Source organism: Gorilla gorilla, chromosome 1, assembly GCF_029281585.2.
Source record: "Gorilla gorilla gorilla isolate KB3781 chromosome 1, NHGRI_mGorGor1-v2.1_pri, whole genome shotgun sequence".
Classification (NCBI taxonomy): Eukaryota; Metazoa; Chordata; class Mammalia; order Primates; family Hominidae; genus Gorilla; species Gorilla gorilla.
In genome coordinates, this window is record NC_073224.2 from 187,130,330 (window position 1) to 187,152,978 (window position 22,649).

General features: G+C 45.7%; 1 protein-coding gene across 7 annotated transcripts in view; it reads right to left on the minus strand.

The window, feature by feature from the left end:
* ZYG11A (zyg-11 family member A, cell cycle regulator) overlaps positions 1 to 12,827 on the minus strand; it is a 61,676-nt gene extending 48,849 nt beyond the window's left edge. For 4 of the 7 annotated variants that reach the window (XM_055349086.2, XM_055349080.2, XM_055349104.2 and 1 more), the window contains exons 1-2: positions 12,534 to 12,766; positions 801 to 966 (exon numbers count right to left, since the gene is read on the minus strand). In XM_055349086.2, the coding sequence (XP_055205061.1) occupies positions 801 to 966; positions 12,534 to 12,623 (256 nt within the window). In that variant the 5' untranslated portion in view covers positions 12,624 to 12,766. Of the gene's footprint in view, positions 1 to 800; positions 967 to 12,194; positions 12,514 to 12,533 lie in introns of those variants that run through there. The other 3 variants (XM_004025810.5, XM_063698623.1, XM_055349103.2) reach the window with 3 other exon arrangements.
* Between the last annotated feature and the right edge of the window lie 9,822 nt (positions 12,828 to 22,649).

The window sequence follows — 22,649 nt, forward strand, 5'->3', positions numbered from 1 at the left end:
CACTTGAGGTCAGGAGTTTGAGACCAGCCTGGCCAACATGGTGAAACCCCATCTCTACTAAAAATACAAAAATTATGGCCGGACATGGTGACTCACATCTGTAATCCCAGGTTATAAATAAATAAATAAATAATAAAATGCCCTTTTTTTTCCTTTATTTTTTTAGTGGAGTTCTTTAAGCCTAGCTACAATGGGAGGTAAGACTCATAACCATAATGAAAAGAATGGTAAACAAGACTACAGCAAGAGCATTTTGAAAAAGCTAGAGAGCAGGCCGGGCACAGTGGCTCATGTCTGTAATCCCAGCACTTTGGGAAGCCAAGGCAGGCGGATCACCTGAACTCAGGAGTTCAAGACCAGCCTGACCAAAGTGGTGAAACCCCGTCTCTACTAAAAATACAAAAATCAGCCAGGCGTGGTGGGCACCTGTAATCCCAGCTACTTGGGAGGCTGAGGCAGGAGAATCGCTTAAACCCAGGCGGAAGCTTCAGTGAGCAAAGATTGTGCCACTACACTCCAGCCTTGGCGACAAGAGTGAAAATCCGTCTCAAAAAAAAAAAGAAAGCTAGAGAGCAGATGGATGAGTGATAACTTAGTAAGTGAAGAGTGGAAAACCAAGCCAATAGCAGGGCTAGCCTAGAAGAAATTTCCATCATGGAATCCCAGAAAGAGTGAGTCTCAACTTCCAGACAAATGAAATGGAAATACTTTGTGAGAATCACAGTAGAAATTGTGTGTAAAAGTGCTTTTCAAATAGTAAAGTACTGCAAGAGCTGACTTTAGAGAAGGCTTATCACTACCTTGCCAAGTCATCACCCTGAGAAATCGATCGGCTACTTCCTGAGGGAAACTCCAATGCTCCGGAAGGCACAGTGTTCCATCAGGTCTTTCAGAACACAATTTCTCCAGGTTAGCAATCAGGACATTCAGGCAGATGTTGACCAAAGTGTAGGGAGATGCCTCTTCCTAGCAAACAAAACCCCAAACAAACTTTGTTAGAATACATCTGCAACAATTCAACATAAAACTGGTCATGCCATACCTATTCCACTTGATGAGGGTATCTGAAGATATACCCTTCATACTCTAATGATGATTTATATGTAACGAAACCACCTCATTCCAACTGTTAACTGAATGGAAAATTTAATCTGTGGTCCTTTCTGTTGTACAGCTGTCCCTCAAAATCTGCAGGAGATTGGTTCCAGAACTCTCTGACCAGTATCCACAGATGCTCAAGTCTCCTTATATAAAATGGTGTAATGTTTGCATATAACCTATGCAGACATTCTCATATACTACAAATCATTTCTAAATTACTTACAAACACTAATACAGTATAAATCCTTTATACTGTACTGTTTACATAATGACAAGAAAAAAGTCTGTACATGTTCAATACAGATGCAGGTATTTTTCCCCAAATATTTTCCATCCAAAGTTGGCTGAATTCACATATACTGAACCCATAGTCAGAGAGAACATACTGTATCTTGAAAAACATTAAGTTCTTTTTTTCTTTTTTTTGAAACAGGGTCTCACTATCGCCTAGGCTGGAGTGCAGTGGCACAATCACAGCCGAATGCAACATTGACTTCCCCAGTCAGGTGATCCTTCCACTCAGCCTCCTGAGTAACTGGGACTACAAGCCCATGCCACCATGCCCAGCTAATTTTTTGTAGGTTTATTAGAGAGTCCCACTTTGTTGTCCAAGCTAGTCTCAAAACTCATGGTATCAAGAGATCCTCCCACTTCAGCTTCCCCAAGTGCTGGATTACAGGCATGAGCCACCGTACCCGGCCCCAGTATTAAGTTCTCTTAACCCTTTACTTATCACCTGTTCTGTGCTAGCCACTGAGAATACAGAGGTGGGTAAGACATGGTTCTAGTCCCTTTAAAGCTAAAGTTTAGTGAAGAATACAAACAAGAAATCTGACAATTTCAATGCAACATTTGGGACACTCCAAGCAGAGATTACATGGTCACTCACTCAAAAAATATGTATTCATTGATTATCATGTGTCTATTCTCAAAACTGTTCACAACCTCAAACAGTGATACAGTCAAGGTCCTATGAAAGTGTAAGAAACTGACAGTAAAGTGAGGCTATAAAGGCATGTACAGATAGTCCCTGACTCATGATTTTTGGAATTACAATGGTATAAAGTAGAAACCATACTTCAAATTTTGAGTTTTGATCTCTTCCCGGGCTAGTGACATAATATGATACTCTTTCAATGCTGGTCAGCAGAGTGAGCTGCAGCTCCCAGTCAGCCACACGATCACAAGGGTAAACAACCAATACTTGATATCTTCTTGAACACTATGCCTGCTAAACCATCAACAAGTGTCAATGGGCTCCAATGCTTAGAAGAGCAACTGGTGACCCTGTTGATGTAGCTTCTCCATAATCCAGCAATTAACTTTTAGTTCAATGCTTCAAACATTCTTCAGGCCCAGAGTGCTTTCAACTGTGTATGTTTACAGTGAGTACCCATATGACCACTGTTTTTCACTGTCAGTATCAACAAATTCCATGAGATATTCAACACTATAATGAAATGGGCTTTGTGTTAGATGATTTTGCTCGACTGTAGGCTAATGTAAGAGTTCTGAGCACATTTAAGGTAGGCCAGACTAACCTATATTTGATAGTTTAGGTGTCTTAAATGCATTTTGGACTTAGAATATTTTAAATTTACAAGGGTTTTATTGGTATATAACCCTATCGTAAGGCAAAAAATGCCTTTCTCCTGTACAAAATAGAAACGCTGGCCAAGCGTGGTAGCTGTTAATTCGTGCATTTTGGGAGGCCAAGACGGGTGGATCACTTGAGGTCATGAGTTTGAGACCAGCCTGGCCAACATAGCAAAACCCTGTTCTAAAAATAAAAAATTAGCCAGGCATGGTGGCACATGCCTATCTATAGTCCCACCTACTCAGGAGCCTTGAGGCAGGAGAATCCCTTGAACCCAGAAGGCAGAGAGTGCAGTGAGCCAAGATAGCATCAGTGCACTCCAGCATGGGTGACAGACTCTATCTCAAAAAAAAAAAAAAAAAGTTGCTCTAAAATTAACTGTCGGGCCAGGTGCAGAGGCTCACTCCTGTAATCACACTACTTTGGGAAGATGAGATGGGTGGATCATCTGAGGTCAGGAGTTCGAGACCAGCCTGGCCAACACGGTGAAACCCCATCTTCACCAAAAATACAAAAACTGGCCAGGCACGGTGGCTCACGCCTGTAATCCCAGCACTTTGGGAGGCTGAGGTGGGTGGATCATGAGGTCAGCAGTTCAAGACCAGCCTGGCCAACATAGTGAAACCCCGTCTCTAATAAAAATACAAAAAATTAGCCGAGAGTGGTGGCAGGCGCCTGTAATCCTAGCTACTCAGGAGGCAGAGGCAGGAGAATCACTTGAACCCGGGAGGTGGAGGTTGCAGCAAGCCAAGATTGTGCCACTGCACACCAGCCCGGGTGACAGTGCGAGACTCCATCATTAAAAAAAAAAAAAAAAAAATAGGAAGGCATGGTGGTGGGTGCCTGTAATCCCAGCTACTCAGGAGGCTGAGGCAGCAGAATCACTTGAACGAGGGAGGTGTAGGTTGCAGTGAGCTGAGATCACACCACTGCACTCCAACCTGGGCAACAGAGTGAGACTGTATCTCAAAAAATAAAAAATAAAATAAGATAAAATAAATAAATTAATTAAAATAAATAATAAAATAAACTGTGGGCCGGGCATGGTGGCTCACACCTGTAATTCCAACACTTTGGGAGGCAGAGGCAGACAGATCACTTGAGGTTAGGAGCTCGAGACCAACCTGGCCAACATGTTGAAACCCTGTCCCTGCTAAAAATACCAAAATTAGCCAGGTGTGGTGGCTCGTGCCTGTAATCCCAGCCACTCGGGAGGCTGAGGCAGGAGAAACGCTTGTACCCGGGAGCCAGAGGTTGTAGTGAGCCCAGATTGCGCCACTACACTCCAGCCTGGGTGACAGAGTGAGACCCTGTCTCAAAAATAAGAAGAAGAATAAATTGACTGTGGTAATGGTTACATATATATGCACACATATATGAAAAGTCTCCTGGTTGGGCACAGTGGCTCACACCTGTAATCCCAGCATCAAAGGCCAAGGCAGGTAGATCATGTGAGCTGAGGAGTTCAAGACCAGATGTGGAAACATGGCAAAACCCCGTCTCCACAAAAAATACGAAAAAATTAGCCAGATGTGGTAGGGTGTGCCTGAGTCCCAGCTACCTGGGGAGCTGAGGCAGGAGAATTGCTTGAGCCCAGGAGGTCAAGGCTGCAGTGAGGCAATGAGCCGTGATCGCGCCCCTCCACTCCAGCCTGGATGACAAAATGAGACCCTGTCTCAAAAAAAAAAATTTAAAGTCTCTGAATTGCAAAATATATATAGACACTCAAAGTAGCATCCATAAAGTTCAGCTTACAATAAAATATCAGACATGAGAAGCAGGAAAAAAAAGTCAATAGAAACAAATCCCAAAATAACTGAAATAACCTAACTAACAGACAGGAATTTAAAATGGCTATTATAATTCGTGGGTTTAAAACAGAACATGAACACAATAAAAGAACAAATATGGAATCAACAGAAAAACAGAAGATATGAAAAAGACCAAAAGGAAATGTCTAGAGTTGAAAAAATACACCAGGCCAGACATAGTGGCTCATGCCTGTAATCCCAGAGCTTTCGGAGGCCGAGGCGGGCAGATCACAAGGTCAGGAGATCGAGACCATCCTGGCCAACATGGTGAAACCCCGTCTCTATTAACAATACAAAAATTAGAAGTTGGGCGCGGTGGCTCACGCCTATAATCCCAACACTTTGGGAGGCTGAGGCAGGCGAATCACAAGGTCAGGAGTTCGAGACCAGCCTGGCCAACGTGGTGAAACCCCGTCTCTATTAAAAATACAAAAAATTAGCCGGGTGTAGTGGCGGGCACCTGTAATCTCAGCTACTTGGGAGGCTGAGGCAGGAGAATAGCTTGAACCTGGGATGCAGAGGTTGCAGTGAGCTGAGATCACTCCACCGCACGCCAACCTGGGCAACAGAATGAGACTCCGTCTCAAAAAAAAAAAAAATAGCTGGGCGTAGCGGTGCTTGCGCCTGTAAGTCCCAGCTACTCTGGAAGCTGAGGCAGGAGAATAGCTTGAACCCAGGAGGCAGAGGTTGCAGTGAGCTGAGATTGTGCCACTGCACTCCAGCCTGGCAACAGAGCCAAGACTATGTCTCAAAAGAAAAAAACAGCGGATAGGATTATCAGCAGATCAGAACTACAAAATAAGAGATCACTAAAGATGAAGTCAGGACAATAGAAATGACTCAAACTGAAACAGAAAAAGGTTGGGAAAAAAGTTGAAAACCATGGTGCCCCAATTAAGGCACTTCTTAACCAATCTTAAGCAGCCTGTTAGAAATGTATAATTGAGGCCAGGCGCAGTGGCTCACGCCTGTAATCCCAGCACTTTAGGAGGCCAAGGCGGGCGGATCACGAGGTCGGGAGATGGAGATCATCCTAGCTAACACGGTGAAACCCCGTCTCTACTAAAAATATTTTAAAAATTAGCTGGGCGTGGTGGCCGGTGCCTGTAGTCCCAGCTACTCGGGAGGCTGAGGCAGGAGAATGGCATGAACCCGGGATGTGGAGCTGGCAGTGAGCCGAGATCGCGCCCCTGCACTCCAGCCTGGGCGACAGAGGGAGACTCCGTCTCAAAAAAAAAAGAAATGTATAATTGAAACTCTAGGCCAGCACAGTGGTTCACGCCTGTAATCCCAGCACGCTTAGAGGCCGAGGCAGGCAGATCACTTGAGGCCAGGAGTTCAAGACCAGTCTGGCCAACATGGTGAAACTCCATCTCTACTAAAAATACAAAAAAATTAGCTGGGCATGTTGGCGCACACCTGTAAATCCCAGCTACTCAGGAGGCTGAGACATGAGAGTCCCTTGAGCCCGGGAGGCAGGAGGCTGCAGTGAGCGGAGATCGCGCCACTGCACTCCAGCCTGAGCGACAGAGCAAGACTTGGTCTCAAAAAAAGTAAAGAGGCTGGGCGCAGTGGCTCACACCTGTAATCCCAGCACTTTGGGAGGCTGAGGTGGGCAGATCACAAGGTCAGGAGATTGAGACCATCCTGGCAAACATGGTGAAACCCCATCCCTACTAAAAATACAAAAATCAGCTGGGCGTGGTGGCATGTGCCTGTAATCCCAATCCCAGCTACTCAGGAGGCTGAAGCAGGAGAATCTCTTGAACCAGGGAATCGGAGGTTGCAGTGAGGTGAGATCACGCCACTGCATTCCAGCTGGGCGACAGAGTGAGACTCGGTCTCAAAAAAAAAGAAAAAGAAGAAACTCCAAAAGAATTGGGAAAGAATATTTTAACAAAAAATACTTAATAAGGACAATGTCTTATACTTGGAACCTATAAAATTGCTTTGTGGTTTAACTATATTGAAATATAGTTAATTAATTCATTGGGTGCAAAGAATAGTAAAATACATTTGATGTCTCCATTTTTTTTACTTTTAATTTTATTTTTATTTTTGAGACAGAGTCTAGCTCTGTTGCCCAGGCTGCAGTGCAGTGGCATGATCTCGGCTCACTGCAACCTCCACTTCCCAGGTTCAAGCCATTCTCGTGCCTCAGCCTCCCAAGTAGGTGGGACTACAGGCATTCATCATCACGTCTGGCTAATTTTTGTATATTTAGTAGAGATTCTCCAGGCTGGTCTTGAACTCCTGGCCTCAGGTGATCCACCCACCTCAGCCTCCCAAAGTGTGGGAGAAACCCCGTCTCTACTAAAAATACAAAGTGTGGGAGGCTGAGGTGGGAGGACTGCTTGAGACCAGAGCTCAAGACTGGCCTGGGCAACAAAGCAAGACCCAGTCTGTCTTTATTTTATGTCATTTTATTTTTTTAAGTTCAAATCAGATGCAAGATATAAACCCACTGATTTCGGAAGCAAAATAGACCCAAAGCAGAATAAACAAAAAAAGCACAATATGGGAAACTTCTAAAAACCAACAATGAGAAAAAGCTTATGATGGGGGAGTGGACACAGAAGAAAAAAAAGGTATGATCACTGAATTGTCACCAAAACAAAGCATGTCGGGCGAGTGCAGTGGCTCACGCCTGTAATCCCAGCACTTTCGGGAGGCCAAGGTAGGCAGATCACCAGGTCAGGAGTTTAAGACCCACCTGGCCAACATGGTGAAACCCCGTCTCTACTAAAAATACAAAAATAGCTGGGCACGGTGGCTCACGCCTGTAATCCCACCACTTTGGGAGACTGAGGCAGGCGGATCACGAGGTCAGGAGATTGAGACCATCCTGGCTAACATGGTGAAACCCCATCTCTACTAAAAATACAAAAAATTAGCCAGGCATGGTGGCAGGCGCCTATAGTCCCAGCTACTTAGGAGGCTGGGGCAGGAGAATGGCGTGAACAAGGGAGGCGGAGCTTGCAGTGAGCTGAGATCGCGCCACTGCACTCCAGCCTAGGCGACAGAGCGAGACTCCATCTCAAAAATATAAATAAAAAATAAATAAATAAATAAATAAATAAATAAATAAATTAGCAAGGCGTGGTGGCACACACCTGTAGTCCCAGCTACTCGGAAGGCTGAGGCAGGAGAATTACTTGAACCCAGGAGGCAGAGGTTGCAGTGAACCGAGATCGCGCCACTGCACTCCAGCCTGGAAACAGAGCGAGACTCCGTCCCAAGGAAAAAAAAAAAAAAAAACAAAGTACAGTACAGGGGAAACACTGTCAGATCCATGAAAACATCTTTCAAATATGAAAATGAAATATATTCTCAGATAAACAAAAGCAGAGACAACTTGTCGCCAGCTCATATGCTATGAGAAATATTAAAAGTTCTTTAAGCTAAGAAAAAAAAAAAAAAAGACAGGCTGGGCACGGTGGCTCATGTCATGCCTGTAATCCTAGCACTTTGGGAGGCTAAGGCGGGCCGATCACCTGAGGTCGGCAGTTCGAGACCAGCCTGACCAACATGGAGAAACCCTGTCTCTACTAAAAATACAAAATTAGGCCAGGTACCGTGGTTCACACCTGTAATCCCAGCACTCTGGGAGGCCGAGGTGGGCGGATCACAAGGTCAGGAATTCAAAACCAGCCTGATCAACATGGTGAAACCCTGTCTCTACTAAAAATACAAAAATTAGCCGAGTGTGGTGGTGCACACCTATAATCCCAGCTATTCAGGAGGCTGAGGCAGGAGAATCGCTTCAACCTGGGAGGCGGAGGCTGCAGTGAGCCGAGATCGAGATCACGCCACCGCACTCCAGCCTGGGCAACAACAGCGAAACACCTGAGGTCGGGAGTTTGAGACCATCCTGGCTAACACAGTGAAACCTCGTCTCTACTAAAAATACAAAAATTAGCCAGGCGTGGCGGCATGTACCTGCAGTCCCAGCTGCTGGGGAGGCTGAGGCAGGAGAATGGCGTGAACCCGGGAGGCGGAGCTTGCAGTGAGCTGACATTGCGCCACTGCACTCCAGCCTGGGCGACCAAAAAAAAAAAAAAAGTAAACGTGAACAGACAAAAATGTAATTTTAAAGCCTAGAGATGTGGCTCCCAAGCTTTTTGGTCCTAGTACCACTCTACACTCTTAAAAATTGGGTTATATCTATCAACATATACCACGTTAAAAATTAAATCTCAGCAATCTTTAAAATACACATTAATTCACGTAGAAAAAATTAAAAACTCAGAGCATGTTAACATAGATAACATTTTTTAAAATAGCCATAATTGGCCGGGCGCGATGGCTTGCCTGTAATCCTAGTACTTTGGGAGGCCAGGGTGGATGGATCATGAGTTCAGGTGTTTGAGACCAGCCTGGCCAACATAGTGAAACCCCATCTCTACTGAAAATACAAAAATTAGCCGGGAATGGTGGCGTGCACCTGTAGTCCCAGCTACTCAGGAGGCTGAAGCAGGAGAATCGCTTGAACCCAGGAGGCGGAGGTTGTGGTGAGCCAAGATCATGCCACTGCACTCCAGCCTGGGCAACAGAGCGAGACTCTGTTTCAAAAAAAAAAAAAAAAAAAAAAAAAAATATATATATATATATATATACACACACATATATATGTATACACACACATATATATATACACACATATATAAAGAAATAAATAAATTTAAAAAGCCATAATTTCCAAAAGAATTAAAAACTAGCTTAGTTGAGAACAGCAGCACTGTTCTACGTTTTTGCAAATTTCATTAATAGGCAGGCTAATGGAAGAGATGGGATTCTGGAGGTCCTGGGGTCTACACTTTGAAAACAGCTACCTTTGAGCGACTATTAAAGAGTAAGAAGGAGAAAGGGAGAGAAAGAGAGAACTACTAAGTCAAAAGAGAACATGGTATTTTCTACATAATTCAAAAGAAAAGGAAAAAACAAGACAAATGGAACATATATAGCAACACAGTAGACTTAACCCCAACAATACTGATAATTATATTTACTCTAATTAAAAAGCACAGAATGGCCGGGCACAGTGGCTCACATCTGGAATCCCAGAACTTTGGGAGGCTGAGGCCAGAAGTCTGAGACTAGCCTGGGCAACAAAGCAAGACTCAGCCTCTACAAAAAATAAAAAACAGCCAGGCATGGTGGTGCACACCTATAGTCTAGCTATTAGGGAGGCTGAGGAGGGAGGATGAGCTATGATCACAGACTGCACTCAAACCTGGGCAACAGAGTGAGACTCTCTCCTCCCTGCAAAAATCAATTAAAAAAATACATTTTTTAATTAAAAAAATTAAAATGTTTACTTTCCTGTCCTCTGTAAAAAAAAAAAAAAAAAAAAAAAAAATCAAAAATAAAGGCTGGGTGCAGTGGTTCACGCCTGTAATCCCAGCACTTTGGGTGGTCAAGGTGGGCAGGTCGCTTGAGGCCAGGAGTTCAGGACCAGCCTGGGCAACATGGTGAAACCCCGCCTCTACAAAAATACCTGTCTCTACAAAAATACAAAAATTAGCCAGGAATGGTGGCACACACTTGTAGTCCCAGCTACTCAGGAGGCTGAGGCGAGAGAATCGCTTGAACCCGGGAGGCGGAGGTTGCAGTGAGTCAAGATTGTACCACTGTACTCCAGCCTGAGTGACAGAGCAAGGCTCCGTCTCAAAAAAAAAAAAAAAGCACAGACCATTAGGCTACATACAAATGCAAGACTGCTGTTTACAAGAGACGCAATTTAAAACATAAAGACAGTTGTTAAACACTAGACACAAGGAAACTGGAGTGACTACACTGTCAGAAAAAATGAGGCTTCTGGACAAGAATATTGCTAGAGATCAAGATGGACATTTCTTAATGATAAAAGGGCCAATTCATCAAGCAGAATTCACATTCCTAAATGCATATGAACTTACTAATAGCTTCAAAATTCATGAAGCAAAAAATTGAAAGGATATGGAAGGCCAAGGCAAGAGGATTGCTTGAGCCGGAGTTCAAAGACCAGCCTGGACAACATAGGGAAACCACCGTCTTAAATAAAAATAAAAAATTAAAAGGATAAAAAGAAAATAACATGACTGTGTAGAAAATCTTTAAAAATTTACAAAAAAATAAAGAAACTAAGTGACTTTGGCCAGGCTGTAGGATACAAGATCAATATACAAAAATCAATTTTATGTATTCTTATATATACACAAGGTAATATAAAGTTTTAAAAAGTATTTGCTGGCCGGGCACGGTGGCTCATGCCTGTAATCCCAGCACTTTGGGAGACTCCGTCTCAAAAAAAAAAAAGTATTTACAATAGTATCAAGAACAGGAACAAATTTAACAAAATGTGAAAAGACTTTTATATTAAAAACTACAAAACATTGCTAAGAGAAGGTTGAAATGACAAATGGAAATAATTGTATGTATGTTTCATAGGGAAAAAAGTATTCATGCAATATTTGTGTAATTAAAATAATTAATTAAAAATAAATAAAATCCTTAACAAAGAAAATGAGATATACCCAGAACTAGACAGAGAAAATGGGTGTGAGTACTTTTGTAAAGAAATCTTGTTTCGATTCCAAGCAGGAAAAAATGTGCTTGAGACGATGCTAGTACACACGTAAAAAATCCAAGTTTTCCATTAATTACAAATCCACAAATTATATAACTTTTCTAAATGAGTTCAAAAGATTACAGGCTAGATCACTGCAGGGCACAAAGTCTTCCAACAAGGCGTTAATATGTAAAGCACAACCTTAATCAGAACATTTCCTTCTCTCCATAAATTTTGGGTAGAGCCTTCACCACTCAATCCCTCGAGTTCCCCAAGGGTGGCCCTTGGCGGGTTTTTTCCAAAGTGGGGCCAGAGGTCTGAACACCTGAGGTGAAATTCAAGTTCACGAGCAAGTCAACTAAATTTCAGAGCTCCCAACTTCCCTACATCGGTAAAATGGAGCCTAGCAAAGCCTACAAAAGACTAGAGGTTACCAGACTGCTTTAGAAAGGCGACACTTGGCCGGGCGCGGTGGCTGACGCCTGTAATCCCAGCACTTTGGGAGGCCGAGGCATGTAGATCACGAGGTCTGGAGTTCGAAACCATCCTGGCCAACATGGTGAAAACCCGTCTCTACTAAAAATACAAAAAATGAGCCAGGCATGGTGGCACGCGCCTGTAGTCCCACCTACTCGGGAGGCTGAGGCAGGAGAATCGCTTGAACCCCGGAGGCGGAGGTTGCAGTGGGCCCAGATAGCGCCACTGCACTCCAGCCTGGTGACAGAGCGAGACTCCGTCTCAAAAAAAAAAAAAAAAAGAAAAAAAAAGAAAAGAAAGGCGACACTTAACACACAGTAGGCGCTAAACACACATTCTTTGGGTTTGCATTTTGTCCAGAGCTAAGAGTAACAGGCATTCGGCAAAGGCTGGGGACGGGACGGGGACGGGGGCGGGACGGGGGTGGACGCGCGGAACTGAAACAATCTCAGACTTCGGGTTCCAGTTCCCCCAGCCGGACTAAGCTACTCGCCCGGCCCCGGGCCTCAGGTGGTAACGGCCAAAGGGTCACCGCCTCCGCGGGGCGCCGCGTCCACAACACGGGTGGGGAAACGGTCAAGGTTTGCGGCGTTTGGGTTCATGACTGCAAAAACACCGTCCACTACGGGCCAAGCCGAGTGCCATGCCCTGCACCTACGTCTAAGCTCACAGCAGCCCGCACTGGGGCGAGGAATCCTGAGGAGGCTCGCCCCAGTCTCTGGGACTGGGCTCTCGCCGCGCTGCCTCAGGGCGCAAGTTCCACGCGCTTCGCCGGGCGCAGAAAAGCCCCCCCGCTCGCGGCGCCCAGGCCGCCTCCCCCGACAACGCACCTCCGCGGCGACGCCTGCGCCTGGAAGGGGCTCGGCATCTAGACCGCAGCCCCGCGCGGCCACACTCCCCAGCAAGTGCCTCGGCAGCGTCCCAGGAGACTCGCTGCGCTCGCCGGAGCTGGACGTGGCGCCGAGGTCCGCGTCGCCGCCCGCACCCCGGTGCTCACCTGTACCACGCAGCAGCCCAGGGCATCCTTCTGAGCGTCAGGAGGGACGATGTTCCGGGGCGTGTGGCCCGCGTGCAAGAAATGAACCATGGCAACCCCGGCGGCGGGGCGTCAAAAAGAGAGCCGGCGTCGAGCCGGGGCCCGGATCCCGCGAGAACCAGGCGGGCGGCTGCCAGGACGCGCCCACCACGCCTGCGAGGCACACGGAGCTAGCGCCGCGCCCTGCCGGCGAGCTTTTGAAATGCCCGGCGAGGCGACGCGCACGCGGGGGCCGGCCCGCCGCAGACCCCACCCCCCGGGCGGCCTCCTAGCCCCACCCGCCCCCCGACACGCCGCTGCCGGGGCCAACCGTTCTCCTCCTGCCTCCCCAGCCTCCCCAGACCAACCTGCCACGACCCAGCCGCTCACCCACTCCTTCCCAGCCCTGCACCTCAGGGCTTGAGAGGATATTCCCCGAGGACCGGCTGTGTAGGTTTGGGGAATACTGTTACACACACACACACACACACACATATATTCATTATTTCTATATATGTATATATTTTTTAAAGCTTTCATACATTAAAATATATATTTCAAAGACTTTGCCCCTGAAAATCTGGCAACAGCGCCTCTTTAACGGTCCTCTCTGTTTCAACTCCTTAGAGTCTCTGGATAAATAAAATATAAAACGAATACAAAATATTGGCAAGTATCTACCAAAAAAATCTATTTAGCTTTCTTGTTACCTAAAAAGTACTCGAGAAGACCCTTATAACCTGCTCCAAGAAAGAAACCCCGAGAGACCCTTCTAACTTTCTCCAGGAAAGAAACTCCACAAGTTAGTACACATTAGCTAATTTAAGAGAAAGCAATACCTTGGAAAAGGAAAGTTCTCAAGAGCATGAGCCTTGGAGTTTGAATCCTGAATTAGAATGCCCGCTCAGCCATCTAGTGTTTGAGAACCTGGAGCAAGATTCTTGATGTCTCTGAAGCTCAACTTCCTCATCAGTAAAATAGAATGAGAATGCTTTATCTCACAGGGTTAATGTAAGGATTAAATAATGTATGTAAAACACATCACAATGCTTTTTACATAGTAAGTCCTTGATAAGTGGATTGGATTCAGATGTTAAAATTATTTTTAAGTACTTTGCCTAATGCTTTTCTTTCATTTATTTATTCTTTTATTTAATCCACTTACTACAAGAAGAAAAAAAAATCCTGTGCTATAGGTATCATCCCCATTTTTCTCACAGGGAAACTGAAGAACTGACAGATTGAATGGACAACACGTTTTTTGGCCAGCTGATGAGTGGCCAACCTGGGAGTCAAAATTGAGTTTTCTTACTGCAAGTCCAATCAATATGCTTTTTTTTTTTTTTTTTAGACGGAGTCTCGCTCTGTCGCCCAGGCTGGAGTGCAGTGGCGCGATCTCAGCTCACAGCAACCTCCGCCTCCTGGGTTCAAGTGATTCTCCTGCCTCAGCCTCCCAAGCAGCTGGGACTCCGGGCGCGCGCCACCACACCTGGCTAATTTTTGTATTTTTAGTAGAGACAGCGTTCCACCATGTTGGCCAGGATGGTCTAGATCTCCTGACCTGGTGATCCGCACGCCTCGGCGTCTCAAAATGTTGGGATTACAGGCGTGAGCCACCGTGCCCCCGCCAATATGCTTTTGTTAACGGTGGAGGGTGTTCATGTTCTTGGTGTCTTGAACAAAGAATTGGACAAAACGCACAAACAAGGAAGGAATGGAGGGATTTATTGAAAATGAAAGTACACTCCACAATGCCACAATGTGGGAGTGGGCCCGAGCATTGGGGCTCAAAGACCCCCGTTACAGAATTTTTGGGAGTTTAAATACCCTCTACTTGGGGTATGCCCTGTGTAAATGACGAGGATGCAGGAAAGTTACAGTCATTTCCTCAGCTTTTGCCCAGTGGAGAGGATATTTCCTATTACAGCTGAAGTGTGAATTTCAGCAATTTTAACTTTAATATAAAACCTGGTAAGTTATGTTCTCATAAGGTTTGACTATTTCCAGCATACCTAGAGGTGTGGCCAACTGCATATGTCCCAGGCCTTACCGAGCTGGAAAACAGGCAAGTTAAACAATTTTCAAAAGCCAAGGAAGCAGTTTATGACCTTAAAGCATTTAGCAAACCTAATATTTGAACATAATTTTGACCACATGTTTACATTTTGAAGACATTTGTATTTTATCAATAATCTTTAAACCCATCTTTATTTCCCAAAGATTACCCAAGTCACATGAACTAAATAAAAGGCATTACGTTTTTCACTTTTCTGACAAAATATTGTATTTAAGCTCTTATTATTAAACCAATTAATTTAAAACTTAACACATGAGGCCAGGCACAGTGGCTCATGCCTGTAATCCCAGCACTATGGGAGGCCGAGATGGGTGGATCGCCTGAAGTCAGGAGTTCAAGACCAGCCTGGCCAACATAGTGAAACCCAATCTCTACTAAAAATACACAGAAAAATTACCTGGGCATGGTGGCGCATCCCTGTAATCCCAGCTACTTGGGAGGCTGAGCTAGATTTGCATGAACCCAGGAGGCAGAGGTTGCAGTAAACTTAGATTGCGCCATTGCACTCCAGCCCCGGTGACAAAGGGAGACGTTGTTGCAAAAAGTAAAAATAAGTAAATAAAAGTGGCTGGGTGCAGTGGCTCACACCTGTAATCCCAACATTTTGGGAGGCCAAGGCGAGTGAATCACCTGAAGTCGGGGTTTGAGACCAGCCTGACCAACATGGAGAAACCCCGTCTCTACTAAAAACACAAAAATTAGCTGGGCATGGTGGCGTGCGCCTGTAGTCCCAGCTGCTTGGGAGGCTGAGGCAGGAGAATTCCTTGAAAGCAGGAGGCGGAAGTTGCAGTGAGCCGAGATGATGCCACTGCACTCCAGCCTGGCGACAGAGTGAGACTCCCTTTCTTAAAAAATAAATAAAAATTTAAAAATGGGCTTTGCCGTTTCCGTCATGGGCACAAAGCGGTGGCCTGATTGTCAGTCTTCTCCTGGCATTTTTAAGGCCAGGAGCCAAGTGCTGCTTGTGGGCAAATAACCTACAGAGCGGTTTTGCTTTTAAAATTATTGTTATTGGCCAGGCGGGGTGGCTCACTCCTGTAATCCCGGCACTGTGGAAGGCCGAGGTGGATGGATCACCTGAGGTCAGGAGTTCGAGACCAGCCTGACCAACATGATGAAACTCTGTCTCTACTAAAAATACAAAAATTAGCCAAGCGGGGTGGCAGGCGCCTGTAATCCCAGCTACTTGGGAGGCTAAAGCAAGAGAATAACTTGAACCTGGGAGGTGGAGATTGCAGTGAGCCGAGATTGTGCCATTGCACTCCAGCTTGGGCGACAAAAGGGAAACTGTGTCTCAAAATAAATAAATAAATAAAATCGGCTGAGCGCAGTGGCTCATGCTTGTAATCCCTGCACTTCGGGAGGCTGAGGTGGGTGGATCACCTGAGGTCAGGAGTTCAAAACCAGCCTGGCCAACATGATGAAACTCCATCTCTACTAAAAATACAAAATTAGCCAGGCGTGGTGGCAGATGCCTGTAATCCCAGCTACTCGGGAGGCTGAGGCGGGAGAATCGTTTAAACATGGGAGGCAGAGGTTGCAGTGAGCCCAGATTGCGCCATTGCATTCCAGCCTAGGCAACAGAGCAAGACTCCATCTCAAACAAAAATAAAAAATAAATAACAATAAATTTAAAAAATGAAATTATCGATGTTATTATTTGGAGCACAAAACAGTCGATCTGGGCACCCTGTCCTGTGTCTTTTGATACTCTGTGTTTAAGAAAAAAAATCAATTATGTGTTTTATTTCATGAATCAGTTTTGGAGGGCTTCTGGCTATCCTTTTTTCCTCATATTCTACTGAGATTATTTTTTATTTTTTTATTTTTATTTTTGAGATAGGGTCTCACTCTGTCGCCCAGGCTGGAGTGCAGTGGTGCAATCTCGGCTCACTGCAAGCTCTGCCTTCCGGGTTCATGCTGTTCTCCTGCCTCAGCCTCCTGAGTAGCTGGGACTACAGGCGCCCACCACCACGCCTGGCTAACTTTTTATATTTTTAGTAGAGACGGGGTTCCACCGTGTTAGCCAGGATGGTCTCGATCTCCTGACCTTGTGATCCACCCGCCTCGGCCTCCCAAAGTGCTGGGATTATGGCTTGAGCCACTGTGCCCGGCCCTTCTACTGAGATTATACAAAGCAGCAAGTTGCCAGGCGCAGTGGCTCACGCCTGTAATCCCAGCCCTTAGGGCGACAGAGACAGGGGAATAGCTTGAGCCCAGGAGTACGAGACCTGCCTGGGCAATATAGCAAGACCCCATTCCCACAAAAAGGAGAAAAAAAAGACAAAAAACAAAAACAAAGCTGCATGTTTTCCACAGAGTAGGAAATCCAATGGCAAGATAGTGTGTAGGTTTGGGCTGGGTGCAGTGGCTCAAGCTTGTAATTAATCCCATTGGCAGGCCAAGGTGGGAGGAGTGCTTGAGTCCAGGAGTTCGATGCCAGCCTGGGCAACATAGTGAGACCCCCACCCCCAACATCCTTTTTTTTTTTTTTTGAGACTGAGTCTCACTTTTGTTGCCCATGCTAGAGTGCAGTGGCACGATCTCGGCTCACCGAAGCCTCCGCCTCCTGGGTTCAAATGATTCTCCTGTCTCAGCCTCCAGAATAGCTGGGATTACAGGCATGTGCCACCACGCCCGGCTGATTTTGTATTTTTAGTAGAGACAGGGTTTCTCCATGTTGGTCAGGCTGGTCTTGAACTCCCGACCTCAGGTGATCTGCCCACCTCGCCCTCCCAAAGTGATGGGCGTCCCAAACTGATGGGATTACAGGCATGAGCCACCGTGCCCTGCCAGGCACATCTTAAACAAAAATTAAGAAAAAATAGTGTGGATGTTTAATCTACAAGTTGCTCTATTTGCTACCTGTGTGATTTGAGGCAAGTCATTTGACCTCAGTAGGCTTCCCTTCATCTGAAAAATGGAGGATAATTATCTTCCCTACAAGATTTTTTTTTTGAGATGTAGTTTTGCTAGGTCCCCCAGGCTGGAGTGCAATGGCACCATCTCAGCTCACTGCAACCTCTGCCTCCCACGTTCAAGTGATTCTCCTGCCTCAGCCTCCCGAGTAGCTGGGATTACAGGCACCTGCCACCATGCCAGGGTAATTTTTTTTTTTTTTTTTTCTGAGACAGAGTTTTGCTCTTGTCACCCAGGTGGGAATGCAATGGCCCGATCTCGGCTCACTGCAACCTCCGCCTCCTGGGTTCAAGTGATTCTCATGCCTCAGCCTCCCAAGTAGCTGGGATTACAAGTGCCTGCCACCAAGCCCAGCTAATTTTTGTATTTTTAGTAGAGATGGGGTTTCGCCAAGTTGGTTAGGCTGGTCTCAAACTCCTGACCTTAGGTGATCCACCCGCCTTGGCCTCCCAAGGCGCTGGGATTACACAGGAGCCATAACACCCAGCCCTTGCCTGGCTGATTTTTGCATTTTTAGTAGAGACGGGGTTTCACCATGTTGGCCAGGCTGGTCTCCAACTCCTGACCTCAAGTGATTTTATCTGCCTCAGCTTCCCAAAGTGCTGGGATTACAGGCGTGAGCCACTGCGCCTGGCCTTAAATGGTTCCTTTTATAATGTGTATTAATGTTCAGGGACAAGAGAGCTAAGGTTTATTGTTGTTGTTGTTGTTTTCTTATCTCTTAGATTTACATTCCAGTCTAGAAGACACTCTTCAGAGGCAATCCTTGACCAAGTCACTGCAAGATGAATTTATTTACTTATTTATTTTTTTGAGATGGTGTCTCACTCTGTCGCCCAGGCTAGAGTGCAGTGGCATGATCTTAGCTGCAACCTCTTGCCTCCTGGGTTCAAGCGATTCTCCTGTCTCTGCCTCTTGAGTAGATGGAATAATAGTTGTGAGCCACCACGCCCGGCTAATTTTTGTATTTTTAGTAGAGACAGCATTTCACTACGTTGGCTAGGCTGGTCTTGAACTCCTGACATCAGGTGATCTCTCTGCCTCGGCCTCCCAAAGTGCTGGGATTACAGGTATTAGCTTCCATGCAAAATGATTTTAAACAGCTATCCTACTGAAAGCACAGGAGTCTTCAACATCTGGCCACCTGCATCACCTCCCCAAGCCTGCCCCAAAGACTGGCTTCTGGAAGCCAAGAGCTCTTATGGCTACTCCACACTATGGCTTGCTTTTTCATAAGTTGGAGCCTGTATAAAGGCTGAATTTTGAGACTGCATTAGAGTCTTAAATTATAAGGGATGAAAACGATTAATGTGAATGCTCAAGGTTTCCACCCTTTGCTCCCACTTCTCAATTTGTGGAGGTATGCAGATAGACCAATTCGCTGGACTTTTATGATGTAGATTGACCATGCCAGACTAGAAGATAAAAGTGTAATGGGGAAAGAAAGGAACACTTCAGTTAAGAAGTGGCTAAGTCAATCAACATAACAAAAACTTCAAGTAGGGGAAAGGGAAGAATAAAGGATGGCTTTTTATTTTTAATTTATTTTTATTTATTATTTTTTTGAGACAGGGTCTCACTCTGTCACCCAGGCCGGAGGCAGTGGTGGGATCCTGGCTTACTGCAACGTCGACCTCTGGGTCCCAGGGTTCAAGCGATTCTCCTGCTTCAGCCTCCAGAGTAGCTGGGATTACAGGCGCGCACCACCATACCTGGCTAATTTTTGTATTTTTGATAGAGACAGGGTTTCACCATGTTGGCCAGGCTGATCTAGAACTCCTGATCTCAAGTGATCCGTCCGCCTCAGCCTCCCAAAGTGCTGGGATTACAGGTGTGAGCCACTGCGCCCAGCCCCCCTTTATTTATTTATTTATTTTTTTGAGATGGAGCCTTGCTCTGTCTCCCTGGGCTGGAGTGCAGTGGCGCGATCTTGGCTCACCACTTCTGCCTCCTGGGTTCAAGCTATTCTTCTGCCTCAGCCTTCCAAGTCGCTGGGACTACTGGCTCCCACCACCATGCCTGGGTAATTTTTTTTATTTTTTATTTTTAGTAGAGATGGGGTTTTACCATGTTGGCCAGGCTGGTCTCGAACTCCTGACCTTGAGTGATCAGCCCGCCTCGGCCTCCCAAAGTGCTGGGATTACAGGCATGAGCCACCGCGCCTGGCCCAATCTCACTGCTTCTGTGCCTCACTTCTGATTCCTGTACGCCACTTTACCTTTTTTATCTATACATTTGTTCTGACCACGTGGCACCCCAGGAGTCTCTGTGAATCTGCTGTGATTCTGGGGACTGCCTGATTCGCGAATGGTTCATTGCTCAATTAAACTTCTTTAAATTTAATTCGGCTTAAGTTTTTCTTTTATCAGATGGTGTCAGAAGCGGGTTCTGAAATGGAGCTTCTAGCGACCCCAGGAGTGCTGAGTGAAGACAATGCAGGACCCATTTTTGTGTCCATGGATCTCTCAGAGTGGCTGGGGATCGTCGTAAGCTCCCTCTCAGATTTTGGAGCTCCATGGATTTGTGTTTTGGAGTTTGAGAAAATTTCTGATCCAAACTGGGTTTGGAGTTGCGACAGAAACTGGACTGGGTCCAGGAACACGTTTGATCTGGGAATTAACTGGCTTGGATCAAGTTAGAGGCCTCTTACATCTGACTGGGTCAGAAAGGAACTGGTGGTAAGCAGTAATATTGCAGGGGTTATAAAATTTGGCTTTTGAAAATTCACATGGATTTTTGTGTTCTGCCCCTTTGTTTCATTTTTTGTGCATGCTTAGGTAGGAAAAAAAATCATTGGCTAAGTTAATCAAGAGAACCTGAGTAAAGTCAATATTCTAGGGAAAAATAGGAAAATGGGATCCTTAATTTCTGGAAAACTGAGTTCTTTTTGGGTTATACATTACGCCTGGGAGGCAGTGAAGTCTTACAGAAATGGCAAAATCTTACTAAAGGTGACTTACAGTGGAATGTGCCAAATGAACAACAATGCACTGAAGTACATTTAAACATGAGGGCTCTTGGTAAAGCCCCTTTTGGCTAAGAACAGGTTTGGCACTACAGCATGTCAACTGCTATTCTCTTTGGAATAATCTGCCTTGCACTCTTTGCTGAAGGCTGTGAGTGACCATTAGGCATGTACAGGATCATGGGACGGGGGAGCGTTTTCCCCCCTAAAAGGGGAAACTTGAGAGCTGATGAGACTGCTGGAAAAGATCCCTTTGCTACCAAGAAGCAGCTGCCTGAACTTTTCAGAGTCGTTGCAATGGGTGGATCTTTCTCTGGCTTCCCTGATCATTTCACCTTCCCAACCCTGCTGCAGGCAATGCTTTTTTCTCTCTCCCTTTCTTTTCTTTTTTTATTTTGGGTTGGAGTCTTGCTCTATCACCCAGGTGGGATGGAGTGCAGTGGCAAGATCTTGGCTCACTGCAACCTGTACCTCCCGGGTTCAAGCAATTTTCCTGCCTCAGCCAACTGAGTAGCTGGGACTACAGGTGTGCGCCACCACGCCCAGCTAATTTTTTGTATTTTTAGTAGAAACAGGGTTTCACCCTGTTGGCCAAGCTGGTCTTGAACTCCTGACCTGAAACAATCTGCCCGCCTTGGCCTCCCAAAGTGCTGGGATTACAGGCATGAGCCACCTTGCCTGGCCCGGCTCCCTTGCTTATCTTTTCTATTACTCAGGGCAACCATCTTGTCCAGAGACCACAAGTTGAAATTCCTGGTCAGAGATTGGATTAACGATGATGGGGCACAACCAGAGGCAAGTTTGAGCTCTGTCAGTTTGATATTGGGTGCTAAGCAGAGTGACTAATGTCTGTTTTGTCACACGTATCGTGCTCTGGCCAGAACGAAGAAAGATAATTTTCTTTTATGATGTGGCTTGGCCCCCAGAGTGATGATGCAGCAAGCTGAGTCACTAGGGCCACTCAGGGAAAGGGAACCCAGAAGCCTGGCATGCTGGCAAAAGGGTAGGAATTTTTTTTTTTTTTTGAGACGGAGTCCTGCCCTGTCGCCCAGGCTGGAGTGCAGTGGCATTATCTTGGCTCACTGCAAGCTCCACCTCCCGGGTTCACGCCATTCTCCCACCTCAGCCTCCCCAGTAGCTGGGACTACAGGCGCCCGCCACCACGCCTGGCTAATTTTTTTTTTTTTTTTTTTAGTATTTTTAGTAGTGACGGGGTTTCACTGTGTTAGCCAGGATGGTCTCTTATCTCCTGACCTCGTGATCCCCCCAACTCGGCCTCCCAAAGTGCTGGGATTACAGGCGTGAGCCACCACGCTCGGCCAGGAATTTCTTACCAGTCAAATTTCTGGCTTCTCTCTCTCTGTGCAAATGGTTGAATGAATGGTAAAAACCACTGTTTGTCTCCATCTTGTTTTATGTCCTTAGGAGCTTGACCTTGTAACCATGTGGCAATACTTTCTCTTGGTCTTTGCCTTCCAGGGAACAGGAATTTTAGGGTTTCTGTCATAGTTAGCTCTAAAAATTATCTTTTAACTAAAATGCCTTTGCAAGCTCAAAATTAACTATTCTAAACTCCTTCTGGGAAGGGAAAGAAAAGACTGCCGTGTGCTGTAGCTCAGTAGTCAAGGCTTTGCCCTTTCACACTAGCTCAATTCCCTGCTTGGGAAGTAAGTCCTTTCCGGTTTAATAACTGCATGACCGTCTCTAGTCTCTTCTCCACTGACTATCTTAAATCTTCCTTTCTCTGAGAACCTTCCTGAGTCCTTAACTTTACCTTTGGTAAAGTTCAAAAGCCAGGAATATCAGCCTTTTGGCCTGGCTAAAATTGGGTAATAAGACATTTTAAAAGGATTTTATTAAAGAGTGCTATGGTTAAAAGTCAGCTTAATTAAAAGTGAATATTCAAGTTCTAACAGCCTGGACTCCTTGGGAAAAACAGGAGGCACCAGAGACCCCCTTTCCTGGCCCTGTTCTTCCAAGGCCCGGCATTTTTGTTTACCATTTAAGTAAACTACAAAAGAAAAAGGGGGAAGGGAAGGAAAGGAGACAATCAGTCGGCCTCAGGCTATCTTCATTGGGTCTTGTTTGGAAAGCTGAATCTCCTTGCTATCAGAATAATGTTTCTTCCTTTTAAAAA